This window comes from Vulpes vulpes, chromosome 11 (genome assembly GCF_048418805.1).
Source record: "Vulpes vulpes isolate BD-2025 chromosome 11, VulVul3, whole genome shotgun sequence".
Taxonomy (NCBI): domain Eukaryota; kingdom Metazoa; phylum Chordata; class Mammalia; order Carnivora; family Canidae; genus Vulpes; species Vulpes vulpes.
The window spans coordinates 22,056,072-22,079,541 of record NC_132790.1 but is presented as its reverse complement, the minus strand read 5'-3'; the positions used below and the strand labels follow the sequence as shown (position 1 = coordinate 22,079,541).

At 36.2% G+C, this 23,470-nt stretch overlaps 1 protein-coding gene and 1 pseudogene across 1 annotated transcript; one reads left to right on the top strand and one right to left on the bottom strand.

Annotated features, from left to right (window-relative positions):
* The first annotated feature begins 12,356 nt into the window (after window positions 1–12,356).
* LOC140594515 (olfactory receptor 52Z1P-like) lies at window positions 12,357–13,305 on the top strand (annotated as a pseudogene).
* Window positions 13,306–19,228: 5,923 nt separating this feature from the next.
* On the bottom strand, window positions 19,229–20,173 carry LOC112912420 (olfactory receptor 51V1-like). Its single transcript, XM_025989121.2, has one exon. It carries the CDS (start codon window positions 20,171–20,173, stop codon window positions 19,229–19,231), a length of 945 nt encoding a protein of 314 aa, XP_025844906.1.
* Between the last annotated feature and the right edge of the window lie 3,297 nt (window positions 20,174–23,470).

The following is a 23,470-nucleotide window of genomic DNA, read 5'->3' as shown; positions in this document are numbered from 1 at the left end:
CACCAATAAAAAATAAATTTATTATTGAAAAATGTGCTAAACCTTAATGAAGATTTAAAACACGAAATCCAGACTCCCTTTTAAATTCTGATGTACAAAAAGTTTGGGGGGTTATCCTCCTCACCGAGGTTCATTAGTACTGAAGAATAGCAAGAGAGGTGACAATCAGATGGAGACTATTCATTCTGGTATTTATCAACCTGTCAATTTCCAGTTATCCTTGTGCTAGAGTTGCATTTAATTGTGGTAGATTGCCCAATCAGCCAGAAAGATATCTCAAAGGCTATTCCTGGAGACCCAAAAGACATTGAATGATCAATTATTTATGCCTCACTTCTAACCTCTTAAAAAATCTTTTTAAGATGTATCACTTCTCCAGTCTTCCCCCAGAGCTCAAAACAAACCCTTGTTCTCTATGAATTGACACCTGTTAACCTTGAACTTTATAACATGCTTCCTGGTTCCTCAGTTTGGTGTCTGTACTCTCATCTTTTCCCAACTCTCCCTTTGGTTTCTTTTCTAAAGACCTCGGCTACCATGACTTTCATTTTAAATCTATGGAAAACTTCAGTGCAGCAACTCCTAAAGCTGGTTCCTCATCTTTGTTCTTTTATTTTTTTAAGTTATATTTATTTAAGTAATCTCAATAGCCCACGTGGGGCTCAAACTCACAACCCTGAAATCAAGAGTTGTATGCTCCTCTGCTGAGCCAGCCAGATGTCCCTCATCTTTGTTCTTTTACAGAACCTACATTCAGCAGTTCTTTTTATGTACTATGCAGCCTTCTCACCATGTAAAAGGCACCCTCAGCATGGACTGGCAGGTGAGCTGAGCAGCACAATTCTTCTCTGAGATTTACCTTCCTTGGCATACACAGAGAATGCACGGGTTCTCAGAAGATGTTAGAAGCCTCTGATAGAGGTATTTGCCAAGTACTGGAGTTATTTATTACCACAAGTAGAAGATCTTAGACATAAGGTGCCAGAGGGGGATGATGAAAATATCCTCATGAGATGGTTTTCAATGTGCTACACATGAGACGTTGCAGAAACCAAATCACTTGGAAGCAAGAGTATGCCAAAGCTGCTTTTCTCAATGCTCCTGAGTCCCTGTAATTAAGCACATATTCCAGCATGAAACCAGTTGTGTCACTACTGTTCATCACAAATGTGATCAGTTCTTTTCTAAGAAGTGATTTTTTTCCTAATAGGTGACCTTTACATATCCAGACTTAGTTTGGATCATTTTTTGAGGTAAATCATTTTGAACTATAATTTTCCACCATTGTTTTTGAGAAACAGAAGCCCTCATCACTGTTTCTTTCAATATCATTACCATAGATGCCCATTATTATATTTTCTCAATATTGTAATGTTATAGCATTTTTAAAAAAATAATATTTATTTATTAATTTATTTGAAAGAGAAGGTGAGAAAGTATGAGCAGGGAGAGGGGCAGGGGGACAAGCAGACTTCCCGTCAAGTGAGAAGCTCATTACAAGGCTTGATTCCAGGATTCCAGGATCATGACCTGAGCCGACAGCAGACTCTTAACCAACTGAGTCGCCCAGGCACTCTCTTTTTTTTTTTTTTTTCTGAGTATATGATCACTTATGTTAGTATTAGTATAGCTTTATTAAAAGTTTTGGGTCTTCTCCCCTTTTCCTCCTGTAAATCTATTAGTTGTAAGTAATTTTCTCTCTTTTTAAGTTTTTTTTTTAAGATTTTATTTATTTATTCGTGAGAGACACAGAGAGAGAGAGAGGGAGAGAGAGAGAGAGAAAGGCAGAGACACAGGCAGAAGGACAAGCGGGCTCCATGCAGAGAGCCCCATGTGGGACTTGATCCTGGGACTCCAGGGTCATGCCCTGAGCCCAAGGCAGACGCTAAACTGCTGAGCCACCCAGGGATCCCTCTCTCATTTTAAGGATTTTTATATCTTTCCTGTAATTGTAACATTTTCCTCTCCTTTAAAAGTTTTAAATCTTTATTTCCTACTTCATTCACAATGCTTAGAATGGTTTCCAGTGTACAGAGTCATTCACCATATCCTTGATCAACGAAGAATAATCAGTGATGAGGGCTTCTGTTTGGGGCCAAAATAGAGTAAAAGGAATTGAATTCATCTTCCAATCTCAAACAACCAAAATAATTAGACAAAAGGTATGAAGCAATAGTTTTTAAGATGATGAATCTCTGGCAACAAAGGATTATAATCCCTGAGAGTCAGGGAAATATACAAAATAAATCGTACAATAGCCCCAAGTCACTACTTCGAGAGGATCACCAGGCAAAAAAGACAGAGCCTGTGAACTTTTGATGAGGAACTATTGCTGAGAATCTAAGAAGACAAAACTCTCTGGAGTTCATGAGACAGAGTAATTAAAAAAAAAAGAGAACTACACAAAGACAGAGCCTTAAAGATCTGCAGAGGGTCCCCTTAAATACTAATCAGAGTGCTGAATGGTGCTTATGTATAAAGAAGCTACCTGAGGCCAAAGAAACAACCCTCTAAAAGGGAAATGAAATAAGCTTAATGCTCACACATGGCCTGAATAAGTGCCTGATCCCAATCACACTGGAAGAACTTGTAGTCCACAGGGCACTGGGCAGAGTATTTAGAAAAATAATGTCCCTTTCAGTAGGGGGTAGTTAATAATTAATCCTAGGTTAAATGCTGTCTTGTCATGCCTGATAAATCTTAAGCACAAGAATTTAATTCCAACTGTTTCCAGATAAATTAAAAGTCATATCAGAACAAAGCTTAAGAATATTTATAGGTATATAAATAGTTTTTAGGATTATATAAGTTTTACGTAAATCTTTTAGTAAATACAAATTCTACTCTTACATCCCAACAAGGTAAAACTCACAATGCCTGACATGTAATCAAAATGTGCATAGAAAATGTAGGAAGATATGACTCACGAAAAGAAGAAAAAAAATCAATCTATAGAAACTGATCCAGAACTGACATAGATTTTGGAAATAGCAGACACGGGCATCACAGTAGTTGTTATAACTCTATTCCACATATCAAAAATTAAATATTGACATGGAATTAATACAAAGTCTGAAGTACATGTACAAAGATAAATGGAGAAGTATATTTGGTAACTGTATTTAGCTTAGGAAAGATTTTGATTAGAATATAGCTATAAGAGTCATCAAATGTCAAAGACATTCAGAATGAGAATAATGTATCAGACAAAGAAAAAAGTAGTAAGAATTATCTTGAGTGAATATGTGTGTGTGTGTGGATGTGTATATGTATCTGTATATATGTGTGTGCATACGGTAAAGGAGTCCATAAAGGAGGAACAGATTCAGGAGTAGACAGTAGCATACTGAAGTGAGGTGAGGTTATCAGGGCACATGTATTCAGAGATGTATAAAATTTAAGTCTATAAGAGAAATCATTGCTGGAATCACATTTACCCACCATTAACATAGAAATAATAGCTTGTAAAGGGTTGAAATTGCATTAGAGAGCAAGTGGATCCCTCAAGGACTCAGTATGGTGAAGGGAGGGGCGGAACTGATATTAGAATAAAGAGAAATATCTCCACAAAAGATACATGGCAAAGAGGAAAATGCCTTAGCTATCGTTTGAAGGAAAAGATTCCCAACTTTTGGGAACAATATTGTTGAAAGACTAATAATATTTAGTCATTGAAGGAGATTTTTAAGAAGGGTTAGATTAAGTGGGCAAATAAAATCAGGAAATAGTATAAGACATCTGATTTTATAACATAGAAAGCTATTTTTTGAAGACCATGGCATAATATTTCTGGGGATTAAGACATGCTTGTAAAGAGAAATGAATGTTTAAAAATGTTCAACAATGCCTTGTGTTTACAAAAGACCTACATCAGTACCTATTTTTTGTTAAACAAAAGAAATCCAAACAGGGTTTGCACTGTTATGAGAAAAGGCAAAAAACATAACTAGCATTCAGTGTGTTGCCAGTAGCCAAGCCCTTACAGAGGCAGCTCATGCCCTGAGCAGCCAGAGTGGTGCCATCAGGCTCCTTCCCCAGGAACCACACTCAGCATGTCAGCATCTCAGCATCAAGCCCTCATGGCTTTGAACTGTGTCTGTCAGCATCTGTGCTTTATCTCCATGTATGTATTTTGTGCATCTGTTAGCAACATACATCCTAATGAATCTGAAAAGCTGAAGAGGTGTTATGATTTGGATCTGGGAATGCTAACAATGTTTTCATATAAATTAATAGTAATTAAATTGGGTTTTTTTGGTGTTGTTTTACACTGTCTTGGCTTCCAAAAGTTTTCATAGGGATGCTTTCACTTTTAGGTAGGAGGAAACCTGTATTTGTCAAGAGTGTAAGGCATTAGAGATTTAGAGCTTTCTCCATCCTTACTTAGACCTTAATCTGGCTTCTCAACAGCCTTATCTCATTTCTGTGGGGCATGAACTAAATATATTATACCAGTGTATCTGGCCTTACTATACAGAAATAAGTATACTGTACAGGGAATTTTAGTTCTCACTAGAGGCTAAAATGAACTTCATAGCAATGGTTTCTGTCAGGGCCACTCCTAAAATATGAAAGACCATAGGAAATTATACTATATTGGTGTGGGACCCTATCAGTATAAGCAATTTGTTTTTAAAAATGCAATACAAAATCCATGGGCCCACGAGAGGTTTATTTATTTATCGGTGAGGGTTTTGAGCAATGGGAAGAGAAAACGTACTTATACACTATTTGTTCTCCAAATTAATGCATGTGAAGATTCTTTAAAATGTTTAAGCTCTATCTTTTTCTGTTAAGATCCAAGAACTATCTCCTTGTGTTCTTTATTACCACATGAAGTCTTCCTTGGTAATTTCATACGTTCACCATGAGAGAAAGGAAAAGTAGCAACACAATTATACTTGAAATGCCATGGCTCTTAAAAGGCTCTCTTTGTATTGATGGATGGAAGTCTTGCTGCCTTTTCAGTTCCCTAAAACCACTATTAAATGTTACTCACATCATCACTCATGACCCTAAATCATCCACTGTGTTGCTAGAGTGTACTGGATTCCTGGACAAACTGCATGTGGGCATCAGAAAGAACCAGGGGTAGAGGCACGGTACAGGACAGAGACAATCTTTGTCTGATTACACCTGAGCGATGCTATATAGTGTCATATATCTATATAGGTATACAGATAGATCCATTTTCACACTGATTTATCCTACTCCTTTAAACATGGGGTCCTTCTGTCTTGGGATTGAGACCCACATTGGGCTCCCCACTCATCAAGGAGTCTTCTTGTCCCTCTCACTCGCCCTCTGTGCTCTCTCTCTCTCTCCCAAATAAATAAAGTGTTTTTAAAAAGTCCTTAAACAGGGGATCCCTGTGTGGCTCAGTGGTTTAGCGCCTGCCTTTGGCCCAGGGCGCGATCCTGGAGTTCTGGGATCAAATCCGCGTTGGGCTCCCAGCATGGAGCCTGCTTCTCCCTCTGCCTGTGACTCTGCCTCTCTCTCTCTCTCTCTCTCTCCCATGAATGAATAAAAACAATTTAAAAAAAAAGTCCTTAAACATGGGGTCCTTCTTTGTAATCTTACAATTCTGAATTAGATGGGTGCATACAGCAGTGTTGGATCTTTGCCCTATCCATACAGTCCTATATGTTTGCATGGTATTTAACATAGAAAAAATAGGCTGAACACTTTCTAGCTTCTAACAAATAGTTTTAATTCTGATGGGGAAACATTTCTTCTTTTACTTGATCACTCTAAATTGTTATTAATAACAGTGTTGCCCAGGAAGAGTATGAGATTTGGCAAAGGACAACATGCATTTAATTTTCAGCCTGATTTCCTACCATATGTGCAGGTAAACCATGTGACTGAACCTTGTGGACTTCAATATCCTCAATAGCCAATGGCAAAATAATACTGGGAATCTTTGTGGTTTTAAAACGATTGTTATATCAGAAATATGTTTTAAACTTGATAAGTTTTATGGCAATAGTAGTTGGTCTTACAGGGTATTTTTCCCCACATGTATATCTCCCTTCCTCTGCTAGACAGTGAGCAGGGGTTGAAGGTGTATGTGAATCTCAGGTTTTAGATTAGGCATACTCCTGGTATGGAGGAAAGGATCTGTGTTTTTTTTTTTTTCTTTCTTTCTTTCTTTCTTTCTTTCTTTCTTTCTTTCTTTCTTTCTTTCTTCTTTCTTTTTCTTTCTTTCTTTCTTTCTTTCTTTCTTTCTTTCTTCTTCTTCTTTCTTTTTCTTTCTTTCTTTTTTTTTTTTTTTTTAGTTTTTTTCTTGATATATATCCCCATGTACAACACCTGCCCAAGGTCATGGCTTAAGCAGATAGATCCATGGTAGTAGTGGAGGCATGGCCAATGCCAATGAAATGATATTTGTTATTAGTATAAATATCTTACTATCCAACCAGGCCATGCTCTTTCAAGCTAATGAAGAGTTCGTTGAAGGGTGGTTTATGGCTCTTGACACAGCCAATCTCTGTGAGAAAGAATTATTTCAGTCAGAATGTGAAAGTTGAGTTAATTCCAAAATGGGCTCAGCAGAAGAAAAGGGCCAGGGGCTTTGTTGATCCAACTATAGTCACTCACAGATAAGATTTCCTTTTTTTTTTTTTTTTTAAGATGTCTATTTATTTGAGAGAGAGAGAGAGAGAGAGAGAGAGAGAGAGAGAGAGAACAAGCTAGGGGTGGGACAAAGGGAGAGGAAGAAGCAGGCTCCCTTCTCCCTTCTGAGCAGGGAATCTGACCTGGGCTCCATCCCAGGACCCTGGCTGGGATCATGACCTGAACTGAAGACACTTTCTTGACTGAGCTACCCAGGCTCCCCAAAGATAAGATTTCTTACAGGTGAAAAGGGATCCTTGAGATTTTTTTTATTTATTTATTTACTTTCCACTTGCTGGTTAAAACTCTTTTGGAACAATTTAGTGTAAAAGGAGTTCAAATCATTTCATCCAAAGCAGAAAAGAGGTTGAGACAGGCCAGCTGTCACAGGTATGGCAGGCAGTTTGATGGAAGCTTTTACTTACTTTTTTTGTTTGTTTGTTTGTTTGGAGGGAGAGGCTTATCTATATATTTGGGGCAGGGAAGAATCAAGGTGGTAAATAAAATGGAAATGATAAGATATGACATAAATCAGAAGTCAAGGATATGAGAAAGATATAAATGATTAGGAAGAATGAGGGGGAAAAAAAGAAGAACATTTAAGTGAAACTTGGTAAATAACAAACCCATGAGTGCTACTGGACTGCATGTGTCTGACAAAGTTCTGGCTATCTCTGATAAGAGGGTTACAGGTTTCTCAGATCTGTTGACTCATTGTTCGTGGCCTCTCCTGCCATAGTTTGTGGGTATGTTACCACAGCTGCAGTTGCTTTGAGTGAGGTAAGCAGCAAGTATTAGACAGAAAGGGAAATGATGTGAACTGTAATAGAAGATATTGGGATTCTGGATGATTCTTAGAACAGACTTAAACTTTATTTATTTATTTATTTATTTATTTATTTATTTATTTATTGGAGTTCAATTTGCCAACATATAGCATAACACCCAGTGCTCATCCCATCAAGTGCCCCCACTCAGTGCCCGTCACCCAGTCACCCCACCCTCTGCCCACCTCCCTTTCCACCATCCTTTGTTTGTTTCCCAGAGTTAGGACTCTCTCATGTTAACTCTGGGAAGCAAACAGGATTGCTAGAGAGGAGGTGGGTGGGGGTTTGGGTAACTGAGTGATTGGCATTAAGGACACATGATGTGATGAGCACTGGGTATTATACACAAGTGATAAATTACTGATCACTATATCTGAAACTAACGATGTACTATATGTTGGCTAACTGAAATCAAATTAAAAAAACAAAATCAGTGATTTCACATAAAAACAAAGGACAAAACTAAATGGCTGATGGTGAGAAAGGAAGACTTGACCATAGACTATGAAGCCATGCCATCCCTGCTTATCTTAGGAACTGTGATTTAGTTGATATCTAAGCTGCTTTTCAAAATCAGGTCATTTATTTTATGTTATTTATTTTAATACACTAGCAAAAATTCATTTAAAATGTGGTATCCTCAGTACTTCAGAAAGGAAAGTAAGTAGATGGGCACAGGAAAAAGATTATGAATGGGAAAGATCACTGCTGACCTGGATTCTGAGAGGAAAGGGACGGGAAAGACCAAGGAGACGGACATAATCTCTTACCTGACTAGCATCAGCTGAAGGAGGCAACAATTCCCTCTCTGACCAAACTTGATCTTTCTTTTTGGGATCCTTGGTATCCCATAACTCTTTATGGACCATTTGTCCTTCTACTCATCATTTCCTTCAGCTGCTGGACAATGATGCTCTTCCTCCAATTAGAGCCCCTCTCTTTGACTACTCTTGATCCTGAAAAGTTGAACTTCCCTGGTGAAAAATCAGTTCCCCTCTGGTCATGTGTAGCCTCTTCTTCTGCCAGGATACCCTTATCTCTACTATAAAATCTTTCTTTCTTCCTTCCTTAACAGCCTTCACTACTATTGCGAAATTGTTTATTCATTCTTATTTTTCTGCCCTACACATCTTTTTCTCGATAGTATCTCTTTTAGATTTCTCTTTTTTTTTCCCATATGAGCTTTGGCAATAACTAATAATCATTGTTTTTTTATTTTATTGTAAATATCTGGATCAAATATATTTCTTGAAAATCTTCCATATATCCCTTAAAATTTTTCTGACTACTTTTGGCTTCAATGGAAGAAGCAGAACACCCATATAATAACATGATTGAATTATCTTTTTGTATCGGGGGGAATTAATTCCAAAAATTGTTCACCTTCTTGTTTCAAATTCTTATTTACCACAAAACTCCTCTGACATAAATGGACATCTTCTCAAGAGTTGTTCACCACTGCTGCTTTCAGCTGTCACACACCCAACATCTTGCAATCTGTAATCAGGCTTTACTCTCACCAATTCCTTGAAATCGTACTAGCCACTAGTGAAAGTCTAATATTTTTCACTGGACACTAACAAAGATCTTATATTTTAATTTCACATTCTACTCTCAACACAACAATTGGGAAGTGGCTATGAATCATCATCATCATCATCATCATCAACAACAACAACAACACACTAGAGATAATAATAAAAATAATATTGGAAAAAAGACTCAGAACTGTGAAAACTGTAGTAGGTAGACAAGAATATAATGGAATCAAGACAAATGAAGGAGAAGAAAGTTTACAGAAGAGATTTGCTCGCTAGTGGCAAATGAAACAGTGTATTAAAAGCCTGGGGTTTTTAAGTAAGACAACTTGAGTTTGAATCTCTGCTTGGTTAGATACTAGTTTGGACAAATTACTCAAACTACCTTATGCCATAGGTTCCTAAAGTGTGAAGTGCAAACCTTACTAGTAGTCATTCTGTTGGGTTCTTATAATTAAATGGTATTTTGTGAGCATTAAATTATAGAAATCAGTTAACATAGGATATAACTCATGGTAAATACTCAAACATTAGTTAAGCAATGTAAATAACTGGGAACTACGTGTGTTTTTCGGGTTAAAAATCCAGATGATTGAAGGCTGTCACTCTGATCAAGTAGACTACATGTTGGAGATAAAGCTAGAGAAGAGATTCAATACCAGAACTCTTCTCTTTTTAGTTCTTTCTCTTTTGACTCTAATAGAATGCCTGACAGTGAAACTAAACTGAAATATATAGCCTGATATGTATGCATGTATTTTTGAGCTCCTGGTTCATGATTGGATTTCAGTCTTTTGTACCTAAAAGAAAAGTAGCTATAAGCTAGTTCTATCCCAAGCTATATGGACAGAGAGTTTGAAATAGTAAAATGCTTCTACCAATGTACCAGCTGGTTCGTGGCATACCTGAAGCTAGAGCTTAGATAGAGCTTCATACCTAGTTTAGTTCTCTTCCAGTGCACTATGCAGGTTTAAGATAGTTTGGCAGGTTTATTTTCTTAATGCTTCCATAGACACATCATATATTAATAGTTTCAAAACATTTTTTCTGAATCCTGCATCTCCTACCTTATTCCTTCTGTTGGTTAGTGGCATCACATTTTTCCAGACAGTATGTGTCAAATGTTGCATGCCTTTCAATTTTACCTTATATAGCCTATCACCTGGAATTATCTATTTTATTTTATTTTCTAACATATTTCTTCTCCATCCCCCATCTTCACTGTTAAAATCATGTTTCTAGTGCTGCTTTGGTTTGTTGCCAAAGCTTCCTACAATAACTCAGGTAGTTATCCTTCACCTCTTCAATCTATCTTTTTGCCTTTTAAGCCATATTTACTCAACAAAAATATATTAAGTTAGATGTTGGAGATATACTCATAGCTATCATGGAACTTCAGACATATTGGTGAAAAATATTTTAAAACGTGCAACTAGGAATTGTATCGGTGTGCTATTGGGAAGTAGAGATTAAAAAATAAGCATCAGCGAAGACTTCTTTGAAATGATAAATCTTAAATTTTGATTCCATTATGTTCTCCTTTAAACTGTGGTAAAATATTAGAGATCCAGTAAATATTTTTTTTCAGTAAATATTTTTTAAAAGATATTATTTATTTATTCATGAGAGACACACACAGAGAAAGAGAGGTAGAGACACAGGCAGAGGGAGAAGCAGGCTCCATGCAGGAAGCCTGACGTGGGACTTGATCCTGGGTCTCCAGGATCACTCCCTGGGGCGAAGGCAGGCGCTAAACCCCTGAGCCACCCAGGGATCCTCCAGTAAATATTGTTGAATAAGAAATCGATTCTTAGTATAGAGAACTAAACTCAAAGCCTTTAGCTTGACTTTTAAAACTCTGAATCTTTAAGGCACAACCTATTTGTCCATTCATATTTCTCATGTGTCTAAGCCATTAAGACTCTAAGGACTTGATTTTTGCAATGACTTAGATATTTTTTGTTTTAGGTTTTTACTTGCCTTTGCTCTTTTTGCTAATGATAGTCTCCTGAAAGTGTGTTATACTGGCCCTAGGTGTTATACTGTATGTTGGCAAATCAAACTTCAATAAAAAATATACAAAAAAAAAAAAGAAAGTCTAAACGTTTTCTGATAAACAAATCTACTGACAACACTTCAGTGATTCTTTGCATTACCTCCTACTTAAAGGTAATGTCTTTTCTGTTATATACATGTGACTGTATGTTTCCCATCATTCTTATCCTGATCTGCTTTGAAGGGTGATTGTTTGTGTCTATGTCCTATGATCTTCACAAGAGTAGGAGTTCCTTGAAATAGGGGATATATATGGTTTATGTTTAATTTCTTCTTTAGTATAGTATTAGTCACAGAAGACCTTAAAGAAATATTCATTAACTTATTTAACTCTTGCATGTGTTTGCAAGTCCTTTTTGTTGTTATTCATTTACCTATGAGCTGCCTTTTTCTTTCCTCCAGTAACGGTATTAAAGTTTGACCAGAAAAGGAAAAAGGAAGGGAAAGAAAGGACAAAATTTGAACACAAGCTCGAAGGAATAAATGGGAGAAAAATGCAGTGGAGACAAGAGAGAATGAAGGGAGAAACGTAATGTGTGTGGAAGATAGGACACTGTATGCTGAGTTAGAATGATGTTAGAGGAGTCGTTCTTCCGCATAGTATTGTTTCAACTGCATACTAGGACTATAGAAAGAGAGAACATGATTCCAATTTGTACAATGTTAAGTTAATACAGCACAGGGCAAAGCTAGGACTGTCTAGACATCTATTTCTCTTTCTCTCCAAGTTATTTTCACGTGGTGATGAAAGACTTTATTTTAATTACAGAAATAATGGTTGTTAATGACTTGGTGGTTGAACTCTACAAAGGCCAAACGAATATTCTGAACACTTTATTTCTGGAGTGTGTGATTAATCACCAGAAAGAGATCAAGGTTAATTAGTGGAAATGATCATTCAAACAAGAAGGAAAGGCATGATGTGCAAGAGCATTTAAGAGACTTTCATGTATGATGCTAAGTCAATAAGTATAATATATCAACCATAGTCTAGACCAAATTATAAACCCATAAATGTTCATTATTATAGTTATAACCATTTGCATTACCAGTAACATTAGCTCTATAAAATCATGGTAACTTTCATGTCAGTGAAGTTTATCTGGCTTGTCATCTTGAATCATTACTGATTACCAATCCTTTTTAAAGACAATAACTTTATTGTAATGCCAAAATTCATACTTAAACTTGATAAAATAACTCTGATTTTTCATTCTCTCTCTATTTCTCTCTCTCTTTCTCTCCTTCTCTCTCTCTCTCTCTCTCTCTCTCTCTCTCACTTTTCAATTCCAGTGTCCAGTACCAGAAGACAGAGTAAAAGATGACAATCTCTTCAAACCACACCAACCTTAGAGATATTTGCTACACCATGATTGGGATCCCAGGACTAACAGATGCACACATATGGATTTCCGTCCCATCTGTTCCATGTACATAGTTGCTGTTGTAGGCAACACCCTCTTATTATTTCTGATCTTCACTGAACGCAGTCTTCATGAGCCCATGTACCTCTTCTTGTCCATGTTGTCCCTGGCAGATATCTTTCTCTCCGCAGTCACCACGCCAAAGATGCTAGCAATCTTCTGGTTCCAAGATGGGGTATTTCTTTTGGTTGCTGTGTGTCCCAGAGGTTTTTTATACACTTCATCTTTGTGGCAGAGTCTGCCATATTGCTGGCCATGGCATTCGACCACTATGTAGCTATTTGTTATCCACTAAGATATACTACCATTCTAAGCCCCTCAATCATTGGAAAAATGGGCATTGCATCTGTGATTAGGAGTTTTTCATCTGCTTCCCCTTGGTTTTTGTGGTTTATCAGCTTACTTACTGTGGAAGAAATATTATTGATCATTCATATTGTGAACATTTGGGCAGTGCCAGGTATGCTTGTGATAGCATCAAAGTCAACATCTACTATGGGGTGATTGTGACACTTTTTTCTACATGCCTGGATGTGGTGTTTGTCATCATTTCCTATGCCCTTATACTCTGTATGGTGTTTAGAATTTCTTCTCAAGATGCCCAACTCAAGGCTCTGGGTGCCTGTGGCTCCCATCTGTGTTATTTTACTGTTGTATACTCCAGCCTTTTCATTATTTGCTCACCATTTTGGAGGCCAGAATATACCACTCCATGTACATATCCTCCTTGCCAATCTTTATGTGGTGGTACCATCCACTCTCAACCCAATCATTTATGGAGTTAAGACCAAGGAAATTCAGGAGAAGTTTATCCAGATCTTTTCTGTGAGCAAGAAATTATACTGATGTCAACTATATAGTTTAATTTTTCATTTTCTCTGTAACTGTACTAATTGCAGAGTACTTCAAATTATATCAGATATTTTTATATTATGCCAATATAAGGAGAGGAAAATAACAGTAAGTTTTTGAGGTCATATTAAAATCTTATTTATTTATTTTATTGCTGATTTTGTTCAGGACAGTATCAGATCAAGGACACTTTAGACTATAATTTTTGAGTTTAGTTAGAACAGATTTAAAGCACAATAACTCAATAACTATCTTCAGTTTCATATTGACACAGAATAATAGGAAAAGTATAGAAAAGGAAAAGTAAAAATACAACCCATGCACTAAAAAAATGGATAAAATGGAATCCCACATAAATAGGCTTTCAGACATTTTTTCATGTTATTTTTTATAGTTCAGAGAAAATAATACATATTTAGCATTGTGATCTAGTAGTTGAGCATTTGAGTTATAAGTTTAAGGTTTTTTTTTAAGTTTAAGTTTTGAATTTCAGATGTATCGCCTTGGTAAAGAGTATTTACCTTCTTTGGGTTTCTATGTATTTATCTTTATAGTAAGCATTATATTTGTTTTTATATGGTTGTTTTATAAGGTTGCTGAAAGTATTAAATGAGACGATTTACACAAAGCTTCTAAAAGAGTACATAGTACACAGTGAAAATCAAAGAATATTATTTATTGCTATTATTGCCAGTAATATATTCAATCTGTATCCCACAAACACTGGACCTACAGGGTAGAGAAAGGAGGTTTCTTTCTCCACATAATGTCAGTTACGAGACATAATGATTTAGGTAATCTTGGGGCATCAAACATTTTAATTTTTCAGTGTGAAGCAAGAGAAAGGTTTTTTTATTTTTTAAAAGATTTTATTTATTTATCCATGATAGAGAGAGAGAGAAATAGAGAGAGAGAGAGAGAGAGAGAGAGAGAGGCAGAGACATAGGCAGAGAAGCAGGCTCCATGCAGGGAAGCCGATGTGGGATTCAGTCCCAGGACTCCAGAATCATGCCCTGAGACAAAGGCAGATGCTCAACCACTGAGCCACTCAGGAATCCCAGGAGAAAGATTTTGTTAGAGATAGAAATTTAAAAATTAATAGCATATATGTTAGTTAAAGCTTTGGAATCCATATCTGCTCCTCAAATCAAATGTAAAAGTAGTAGTAACCATCCTGGTCATTATGTAAATGTATTATGAATTGCATTTTTTTCATGATAGGAGCCATAATTATGACTGTTACTGGCAATAGTAAAAGATACTCATCAGGGAATTAAAGCAACATGGGATGTAAAATGACATAAATATTTAATAAAATATTTATTAAATATGAGCCACCCAGGCACCCCTAAGCTTGAAATGTTTTAAAGAGAAATTCAGGTTATAAGATGGTATATATCAGGGAATCTCCAATAAATGAGTGGATGTAGGGATACCTGAGTGGTCCAGTGGTTGAGCATCTGTCTTTAGTTTGGGGTGTGGTCCCCGGGTCCTGGGATCAAGTCCCATTTGGGGGTCCCTTCCAGGAGTCTACTTCTCCCTCTGCCTCTCTCTCTGTGTCTCTTATAAATAAAAAATCTTAAAAAAATAAGTGGATGTACATACACATAAATATTTGTATATGGAATCATATATACATAAATATTTGCACAAAGATTCTGGAAGAATATATAGAATTTTACTGATATTATGTAAATTTTTAAAAAGAACCATTTAATTGCACATTTTAAGGGTCATGTTGAGGTTGAGAATTGATATAAATGGAGAAAGCTTGACTTATGCCAAAAATATGTGAAGATTATTTTATAATAAATAGAAGTTGCCAAAATTGAGAAGTATTACCATAAAGAGTTAGTTGAAATCTATCAGAAAATATCTATGTATCTATATTTAATAAAAATATTTATTTTTTTATTTTTAGAAAAGATTTTACTTATTTATTCATGACAGACACACACACACACAGAGACAGAGACATAGGCAGAGAGAGAAGCAGGCTCCATTCAGGGAGCCCAATGTGGGACTTGATCCCAGGAGCCCGGGATCACGCCCTGGCAATTGCTGAGCCACCCAGGTGTCCCAAAATATTTAAATTCCATATATATTCCATATATTTGAAATACCAAGACACTTTTGCCTTTGGAAAACTACTGATTTTTTTTTCCTCCACTAAGTCTACTGTCATTAAGTGTTTCTGTTAGAGTGTACCACTAGAATAAGGGTAGGGAAGAAGGAGATTTGGAGGCAGAGGAAGTTCCTTTTAGACACAAGAGAGGAGTAGGAGAACTCCTTTCAGCATGAGACTGAGAGAGACACAGATGGGAAAGAAGAGGGAAGATGCAGTCTTCAAGGTCCCAGTTTCAGCTGCACATGCTCTGGCCCTCATTCAAAGTGCCAGGTCATAAAGACAAAGAAACCCAATGAATTTTTATCAGGAAGCTAAAAGTGAAGGGAGATGAATACCTCATTTTCTGCTTAAATATCTAAGGGAGATTTCTTAGCAAGTTGTCTCATGTCATCATGGGAGAGCAGCATTAGAGTAAAGATGACCATGTGCCTATTCAGTCAGAGAACTGGTACTCTTCTGTATCACAAGGGCAACAAATGAATTTAGGAGTTCTTCACAGCACTGTAGGGAATATAAGCACCATGGCAAATGCTGACCAGGGTGGTTGAAAAAGGAGTTGATTTATCTAGGGTAAAAGGGATCTGTAGCCAAGGGCCAGAGACACAAGTGTTACAGTTGGGGAAGTATGAGAAAATGGGTCAGGTTTCAGAGCTTGTTGAGTAAGATCCAATATTTTGGATGCCTCAATAAGAAGGACCCAAGAGAAAATTATCGGATTTCAGCAGAAGCTGCAAAAAGGATAGAGACCCACACAGAATGAGGAGGAAAGATGAGGTTCATTCAACAAGGCTCAGCCATGTACTACAGATGCAGACCAGGGGTCCATTCATCTCTCACCCAATTCCTCAGTGTTGGTGGACATGTTGGCTTCCCCTTGAATGCAAGTGATAAGGGAATCATATGAGAGTAGGAGTGAGTGGCAGAAAGCTATGGAAGAAAGATATAGTCTAGCAGAGAGTATAAATTTCTGATTGACAGAAATGTTACTGAAATAGATTAGGTTTTGCCACAGAAAATACATTTTTTAAACTTGAAAACTTTAATTGACCTATAAGTAGGAAATCAGAGTTTTGGACAACCATTGGCATAGATAGATTCTCTTGGAACAAGGTAACACTAAAAATCAAAACAAAACAAAACTCACCACTTTTGACTTTTTGAGATAAAGTACAAAGCCTATTACGTAGGATTTGGTATATCATAATACTGGCTGAGAGAAGAATGGCCTATTTAAGATTATTGGCTCAACTGGTAATGCATTTGAAAACCTATATTTACATTAATACACAACTTAAAATTCTTATATCATGAACTGGACCAACAACAAAAACAAGTTGAACAATGGGCTATAAGGCTACGTAAAATGAAATTGTAGTAACGGAGGTAATAGTGGTATGAAGCTGCACTGTCCCACTGTTATTTGCCAGTAATTTAAAATGCCCTTATTCAATTTGCTCATCTGCTAACTTGGATGATTATGATCTACCCTGTAGAATTGTTCTAAAGACTAATAGCGATAATCACTATCAAGGTAGTATTTGACAGTGTCTAGTATAAAATAGGTATCTGATAAATATAAACTAAGCATTATTTTTACAGTGATGATGATGATGATGATTACTATGAGTGTGATTATTGCTACATTGTTAAAAGTAAAGATACAAACATCAAAACAAACCCTACCACTTTGGGGAAAACACTTTTATAATCATATAGTATGTATACTTTTAGCAACCTTATTCAAAATCAAAACTGTAAAACACCAACATTGATAAATGAACAGTTTATGTGATACCATAGAATAAGATTCAGCCATAAAAATAAACTGTGCATATAGGTAAGAACAAAAATGTATCTCAAAGGCATTATTGCAAGAGATTGCAATAATAAAGATACATAAAGATTACATTGTTTATAATTTGATTTACATGATGCTCTCTTAAAGGGAAAGCTGAATGACAAATCAGTTTAGTGACTTTCAGAACCTGGGTTGTGGTAGCAGATTGACCTCAAAGTGGTAAAAGGACACTTTTGGGAGTGATGGAAATATTCCATATCTTTATTATGATGGTGACTGCATGACTATAAATGTTTTTTAGAGCTCATCATACTGTACATCTAAATAGAAAAAGTAACTATTTGTAAGTATACCTCAGAAAACTTGCCTTACATACATCTTTTACATTGATTATATAAATTTAATTGTAGCAATAATATTTTGAGAAAACCCACATACCAACAGAGTCTAAATATGTACATTATATTACCATCCAGGATTTACATTAGTGATCTTTATGAGATCATTTATATTTGAGATAAATATTTTATGATGGTTGCATAACCATTTAATAAATTTCATAATAAAATGTATAGAAGGAAGATTAGAAAGAAATTTCATGTGATTTGAAACTAAAGCACAGAATATATCCAGATTCTATCACTTACCATGTCCTCAAAGCATGATTTATCATTTAACCTTCATGTGTTTTTAACTATCCATGTAGGGAACAAAAATAACAGGGGTGCCTGGGTGGCTCAGTGGTTGAGATCTGCCTTTGGCTCAGATAGTGATCTTGGAGTCCTGGGATGAAGTCCCGCATCAGGTTTCCCATGGGGAACCTGCTTCTCCCTTTACCTAGGTCTCTGCCTCTTTCTCTGTGTCTCTCATGAATAAATAAATAAACTCTTTAAAATGATAACAATAATATCCACAATTAAAATAACCACCATCATAATAATAATGATGGATAGATAAATTAGAAACATATTTAGGGGCACCTGGGTGGCTTAGTCAGTTAAACATCTGACTCTTCAACTCAGGTCGTGATCTCAGGGATGTGAGATTGAGCCCCATGTTAGACCCTGTGCTGTGTGAAGCCTGCTTGAGAGTCTCTCTCTCTCTCTCCCTCTCTCTGTCTCTCTTTCTCTGTCTCTCTTCGTCAGCTCCTTTCCTGCTCTCTCTCTCAAAAAAAAATTTACTTGAAAAACATGTATCACTTGGCCATAGTAATACTTTATGCTTTCTCTCTCCTTTTTTTCCCCCTTAACTGAGGCAGGAAATTTAAATGATATGTAGACTCATAGGAAATATTTTCAAATAGTAGTTGCTATTTGTATTATTTGGATAAACAAACTAATTACAATAGTCAATTTTTATACCTTGGCAATTACTGTTTGTAGTATCTTTAGTTCAATTATGATTCATCAGAAGGGAGTAGGGAAAGATTGCTTGGCTGGTAGGCATCCTTGTATCAAGATTAGGTTTTTGTTGTTCGTCTCACTACTTTTCAAATGGTCCAAATATTCCAATTTCTTTATGATATTTACTCCCTTATATGACCATGTGGCTAAAGTGGATAGCAAGGAGAATGGCTGAACAATAAACAAGAATGCTACCTAGAGTAGTAGAAATGGACTAAGATCATTGTCAACATTTTAGTAATTGCTTAAAGGACTTAAACCAGTAAAATTTATCTTTTCTGTAGTGGATGGATCCCAGCTACCTTCACTCAATTGGACATAATAAGATACACGTTTAAGTAGTGAATGCATTTTATACATTAACATAATTCTCGGACAAAATAGATATATATTTTCTGATTTATAAAACTGTTCATAATATAGCCCAGTCAGTTTCATTGAGTTATGGTTGTGGGGAGAAACAGAGAGGGAGTAACATGGAAAACATACAAAAAAAGTCATCAAATATATTTATTATTATTTACTGACTCTTACCCTTTTAAGCTCCACTTGTTGACTTGTATATACATTCACAGTTGACCTCAAGACTTACATTCTTTTCAGATAAAACAATCTCTGGACTCTCCTTCGTATTTGTTGGGTCTTGATACTATAAATGATGGGGTTCATCAGGGGTGGGAAAAGGATATAGATGTTGCCCATGAGGACATGAACCAATGGTGAGAGGTGTTTCCCGAAGCGATGTACCATAGTCAGACCAATGATTGGGATGTAGAAAACTGAAACAGCACAGATGTGAGATACACAGGTCTGCAAAGATTTGATTCTCTCCTCCCGTGATGCAATAGCTAAGACTGCATGCAAGATCATGATATAGGAGATAAGTATGAGCACTGCATCCAACAATAGGTTGCTGATTACTAGGGCCAGACCATAAATGCTGTTGAAACGGATGTCTGAACAGGCCATCCTAATTAAGTCTTGGTGCAGGCAGAAAGAATGAGAAAGGATATGGGGGTGGCAATAATTTAAGAACTTTAGACGAATGATAACTGGAGGTATGAGTAAAGAACTCCTACATAAGATTGTCACCCCTATTTTCATGATTTTGTCATTAGTGAGGATGGAAGAGTAGCGTAATGGGTTGCAAATGGCAATGTAGCGGTCAAAAGCCATAGCAAGGAGGACAGAGGACTCCATAAAGGACAGACCATGGATGAAGTAGGACTGGGCAATGCAGGAATCCAGGCTGATCTCACGAATGATCCCCCACAGCACCCCCAGTACTGTGTACATAGTGGACAGCCCCATGCACAGGTCAGTGAGGGCCAGCATGGCCAGGAAGTAGAACATGGGCTGGTGCAGGCTTGGCTCAGTCCGGATCACATGCAGCACCATGCAGTTTCCCAGGAAGACCATAGCATAGATGGAGGAGAAAGGGATGGAGATCCAGAGATAGTGAACTTCGAGGCCAGGAAAACCAGTGAGAATAAATCTGGAACTACTGACATTCAAGATAGAGATGGGAGACATAGTAGATGATTGAAAATATTCCTAGAAAGTCGCTACAAATTAAATTGACTTATAATCCCTGAATTTCTAGTAATGTTTGTTTGCTTTGAGAGGAAAATAAATTAAAATATAATACAATTTCCTTAAGTGTCATAAACTCAAGAAACACAGAAACCTGTTTCTGTATTCCTTTGGGCAAAAATCCATTGTCTTGACAGAAATTTTTGAAGACCAGTGAGTAGATATTCCAAGAGACTAGGGTTTTTAATGCAGAAATAATGATGTTAATGGGTCCATAGGGTTTGGATTTGGGGCTGGACTTCGGGGAGTCCCTGTTCATTTCTAAAATAAGATAATGCATGATCTGTGTGTTCTTTTGACATGGCGGTCATTATCCTCAGTAAACTGTGAAATGCATTGCTAATTTTTCTCTTGGGTCCCACAACTGTTTCCATAACATCCCAAAGGAAATGGACTGATTAAAGTAGTTTAACTTTGCAGAACATTACAATTTAGCCAAGAGAGTCCTAACAAGCTAGGAGGAATGAGAACTTTTTTTTTTTTTTTTTGCGCATTCCACATTGTTTAGCCCCTCTCTAAATCATGCACCTTTTTAGTTGTACTTCTTATATTTTTCTTAATTTTTATGTATCTCATTATTCTGTATGAGATTTCTCCTTTTTCTGACTCTTACAATGTTTTTATCTCTTATACCTTTCTTTACAATATAAGTGACTTTTTAAACTGGAAACTGGGACACCTGGGTGGCTCAGTGGTTAAGTGTCTGCCTTCGGCTCAGTGCATGATCTTGGGGTGCCAGGATCAAGTCCTGCATCGGGCTCCCTGCATGAAGCCTGCTTCTTCTTCCTCTATGTCTCTGCCTCTCTGTGTCTCTTGTGAATAAATAAACTGGAAATTACCAAACCAATACTTCATCTCAGGTAATAGCTAGAGAGAGAACAGTTAAATCAAATGGTACATATTTATTTAACTTCCTAAAATACCTGCCAATGTGTCTTCCAATGCAACCTACCATTTAACATTGGGACCAGCAGTGTTCTAGGCTGATACTTTGTATGGCCAAGTTTTCATTTGTTTGTTTTCTTTTGTTTTGCTATGTTGATAGATGTGTAGGAATGCATCATTGTGGTTTTTAACTTGTACTTCTCTTATGATATTTTTTGCATCTTTCCACATGCTTACTTGTTGTATATATACCTCTTGGTGAAGTGCTTGTTCAAACAATTTTCTCTTTTGTGATGAAGTTCTTTTCCTCTTCCTGAATTTGATGAGTTATTTACACATTTAGATTACAAAACCTTTAGCAGATACATGATTTGCAAATAGTTATTTTCAGGTTGTAAATTGTCCTTTATTTCTCTTAATAGTGACTTCTGCAAAACATAGTGTTGTTTTTTAATGTTGACAGATTCTAATTTATATATTTTTTTCTGTGAAGGTGCGTGCTATTTTTGTTATATCTACAAAGTCAGTGTCAAATCCGGGTCACAAGTGTTTCTCTTGTTTTCTCCTAGAAGTTGTACGTTTTACCTTTGGTTCTATAATCCATTTTGAATTAATTTTTATATATGATGCAAAGTTTATTTTTAACTTCCAGCACTTCCATTTTGAAAAAAACTACCCTTTCTCAATTGGTTTGTCTTTGAATTTTTGCCAAAATCAGTTGAATATATTTATGTGGTGTGTCTGACCTCTCTATTCTGGTATTAATCTATGTCTCCTTTCACAACACCACACTACCTTGAATATTGTGGCTTTATTTAAAAAAGTCTTAAAATCCAGCAAAGTCCTCTAAATTTCTTCTGGCTACTATAGTTACTTTGCCTATATATGTAAATATTGGAATACATTTGTAATTATGTGGATAAAATTTGCTGAGATATTAAGATTGTGTTGAACCAAAAAAAAAAAAAAAAAAAAAACCTGAGGAAAATTAGCATGGATTCATTCCAATCCATGAAAATGGGATACATTTAAATTTGTGTATTCTTTGATCTTCCCATTATTAATTATGTGGATAAAATTTGCTGAGATATTAAGATTGTGTTGAACCAAAAAAAAAAAAAAAAAAAACCTGAGGAAAATTAGCATGGATTCATTCCAATCCATGAAAATGGGATACATTTAAATTTGTGTATTCTTTGATCTTCCCATTATTAATATGTAGTTTTCATTCTAACATTTTGAGCATTTTATTTTAGGTTTGATGCCAAATATTTGATTTTTAGGGTGCAATTATGATGGCATTAATTTTTTTATTTCAAAATCAAATTGTTAGGTTTATGTTTTGCATTCTAATATATAAAGGCCTTGGAAGTTATCACTCCTATTTTTACAGTAACAATATAAAAATACATAATACAGCAAAATTAAAGTTTCTTTATTCCTACAGGTGAGGTGAGGAACATTTGAAACTATGATGCTGAGCCTTCCTCACCTCTATTATTTTTTCCCCATTAGTGACTAATGCAATTCTATCACAGGAATTTTGAAATAAAAATATATGAAATCTTGCTATCTCAAAGATTCTATTCTTACTTTTTTCCATGCTATAAAATTATGACCTTTTCCACATAAAACTCTCATTCTTCACTTTTTCACTGAATATCACTTGGATTTCTTCATGGTATTTTATTTTATTTTATTTTATTTTTCTTATTTACTTATTCATGAGACACACACACAGAGAGAGAGAGAGAGAGAGAGAGAGGCAGAGACACCAGCAGAGGGAAAAAGAGGGAGAAACAGGCTCCATGCAGGGAGCCTGACATGGGACTGGATCCCAGGTCTCCAGGATCACGCCCTGGGCAGAAGGCAGCACTAAACTGCTGGGCCACCAGGGCTGCCTCCTTCATGGTATTTTAAATTCTTCATAGTCTACAGGAAAATATTTTAGTTTGGAAACTCCTGCAAAAGCCTTATTGAGAACTGATGGTGCTTCTCCTAGAGCAATGATTGTGAAAATGGATATAAGGTATAGAATAATATTAGGACCTATGGACACACCTTAATAATTGCATGTGCCTTCCTGAACAGAGTAGTTTCATGGTTGATGCTCATGTTTTTGTTTTGTGAAATCAAATTGATGATGAGATAATGCAAAGAAAGAGTATTATTTATGCAATGAGATCCTGGAAACCTCATTGAACACATTGAGTTTGACATATCTGTAGAGCATTTTTAAATCCATTACAAATATTGAGTAAGTACCCCTAGTGTTTCAGACACAGTGCTAGGCACTGCTCAGGTACAGGAAAGCAGTGGAGAGCAAAACAAGTACTTTGCCTTGTATAACAG

Excerpts from the sequence above, each read along its gene's own strand:
- LOC112912420 (XM_025989121.2), bottom strand. The coding sequence starts at position 20,173 with ATGTCTCCCATCTCTATCTTGAATGTCAGTAGTTCCAGATTTATTCTC.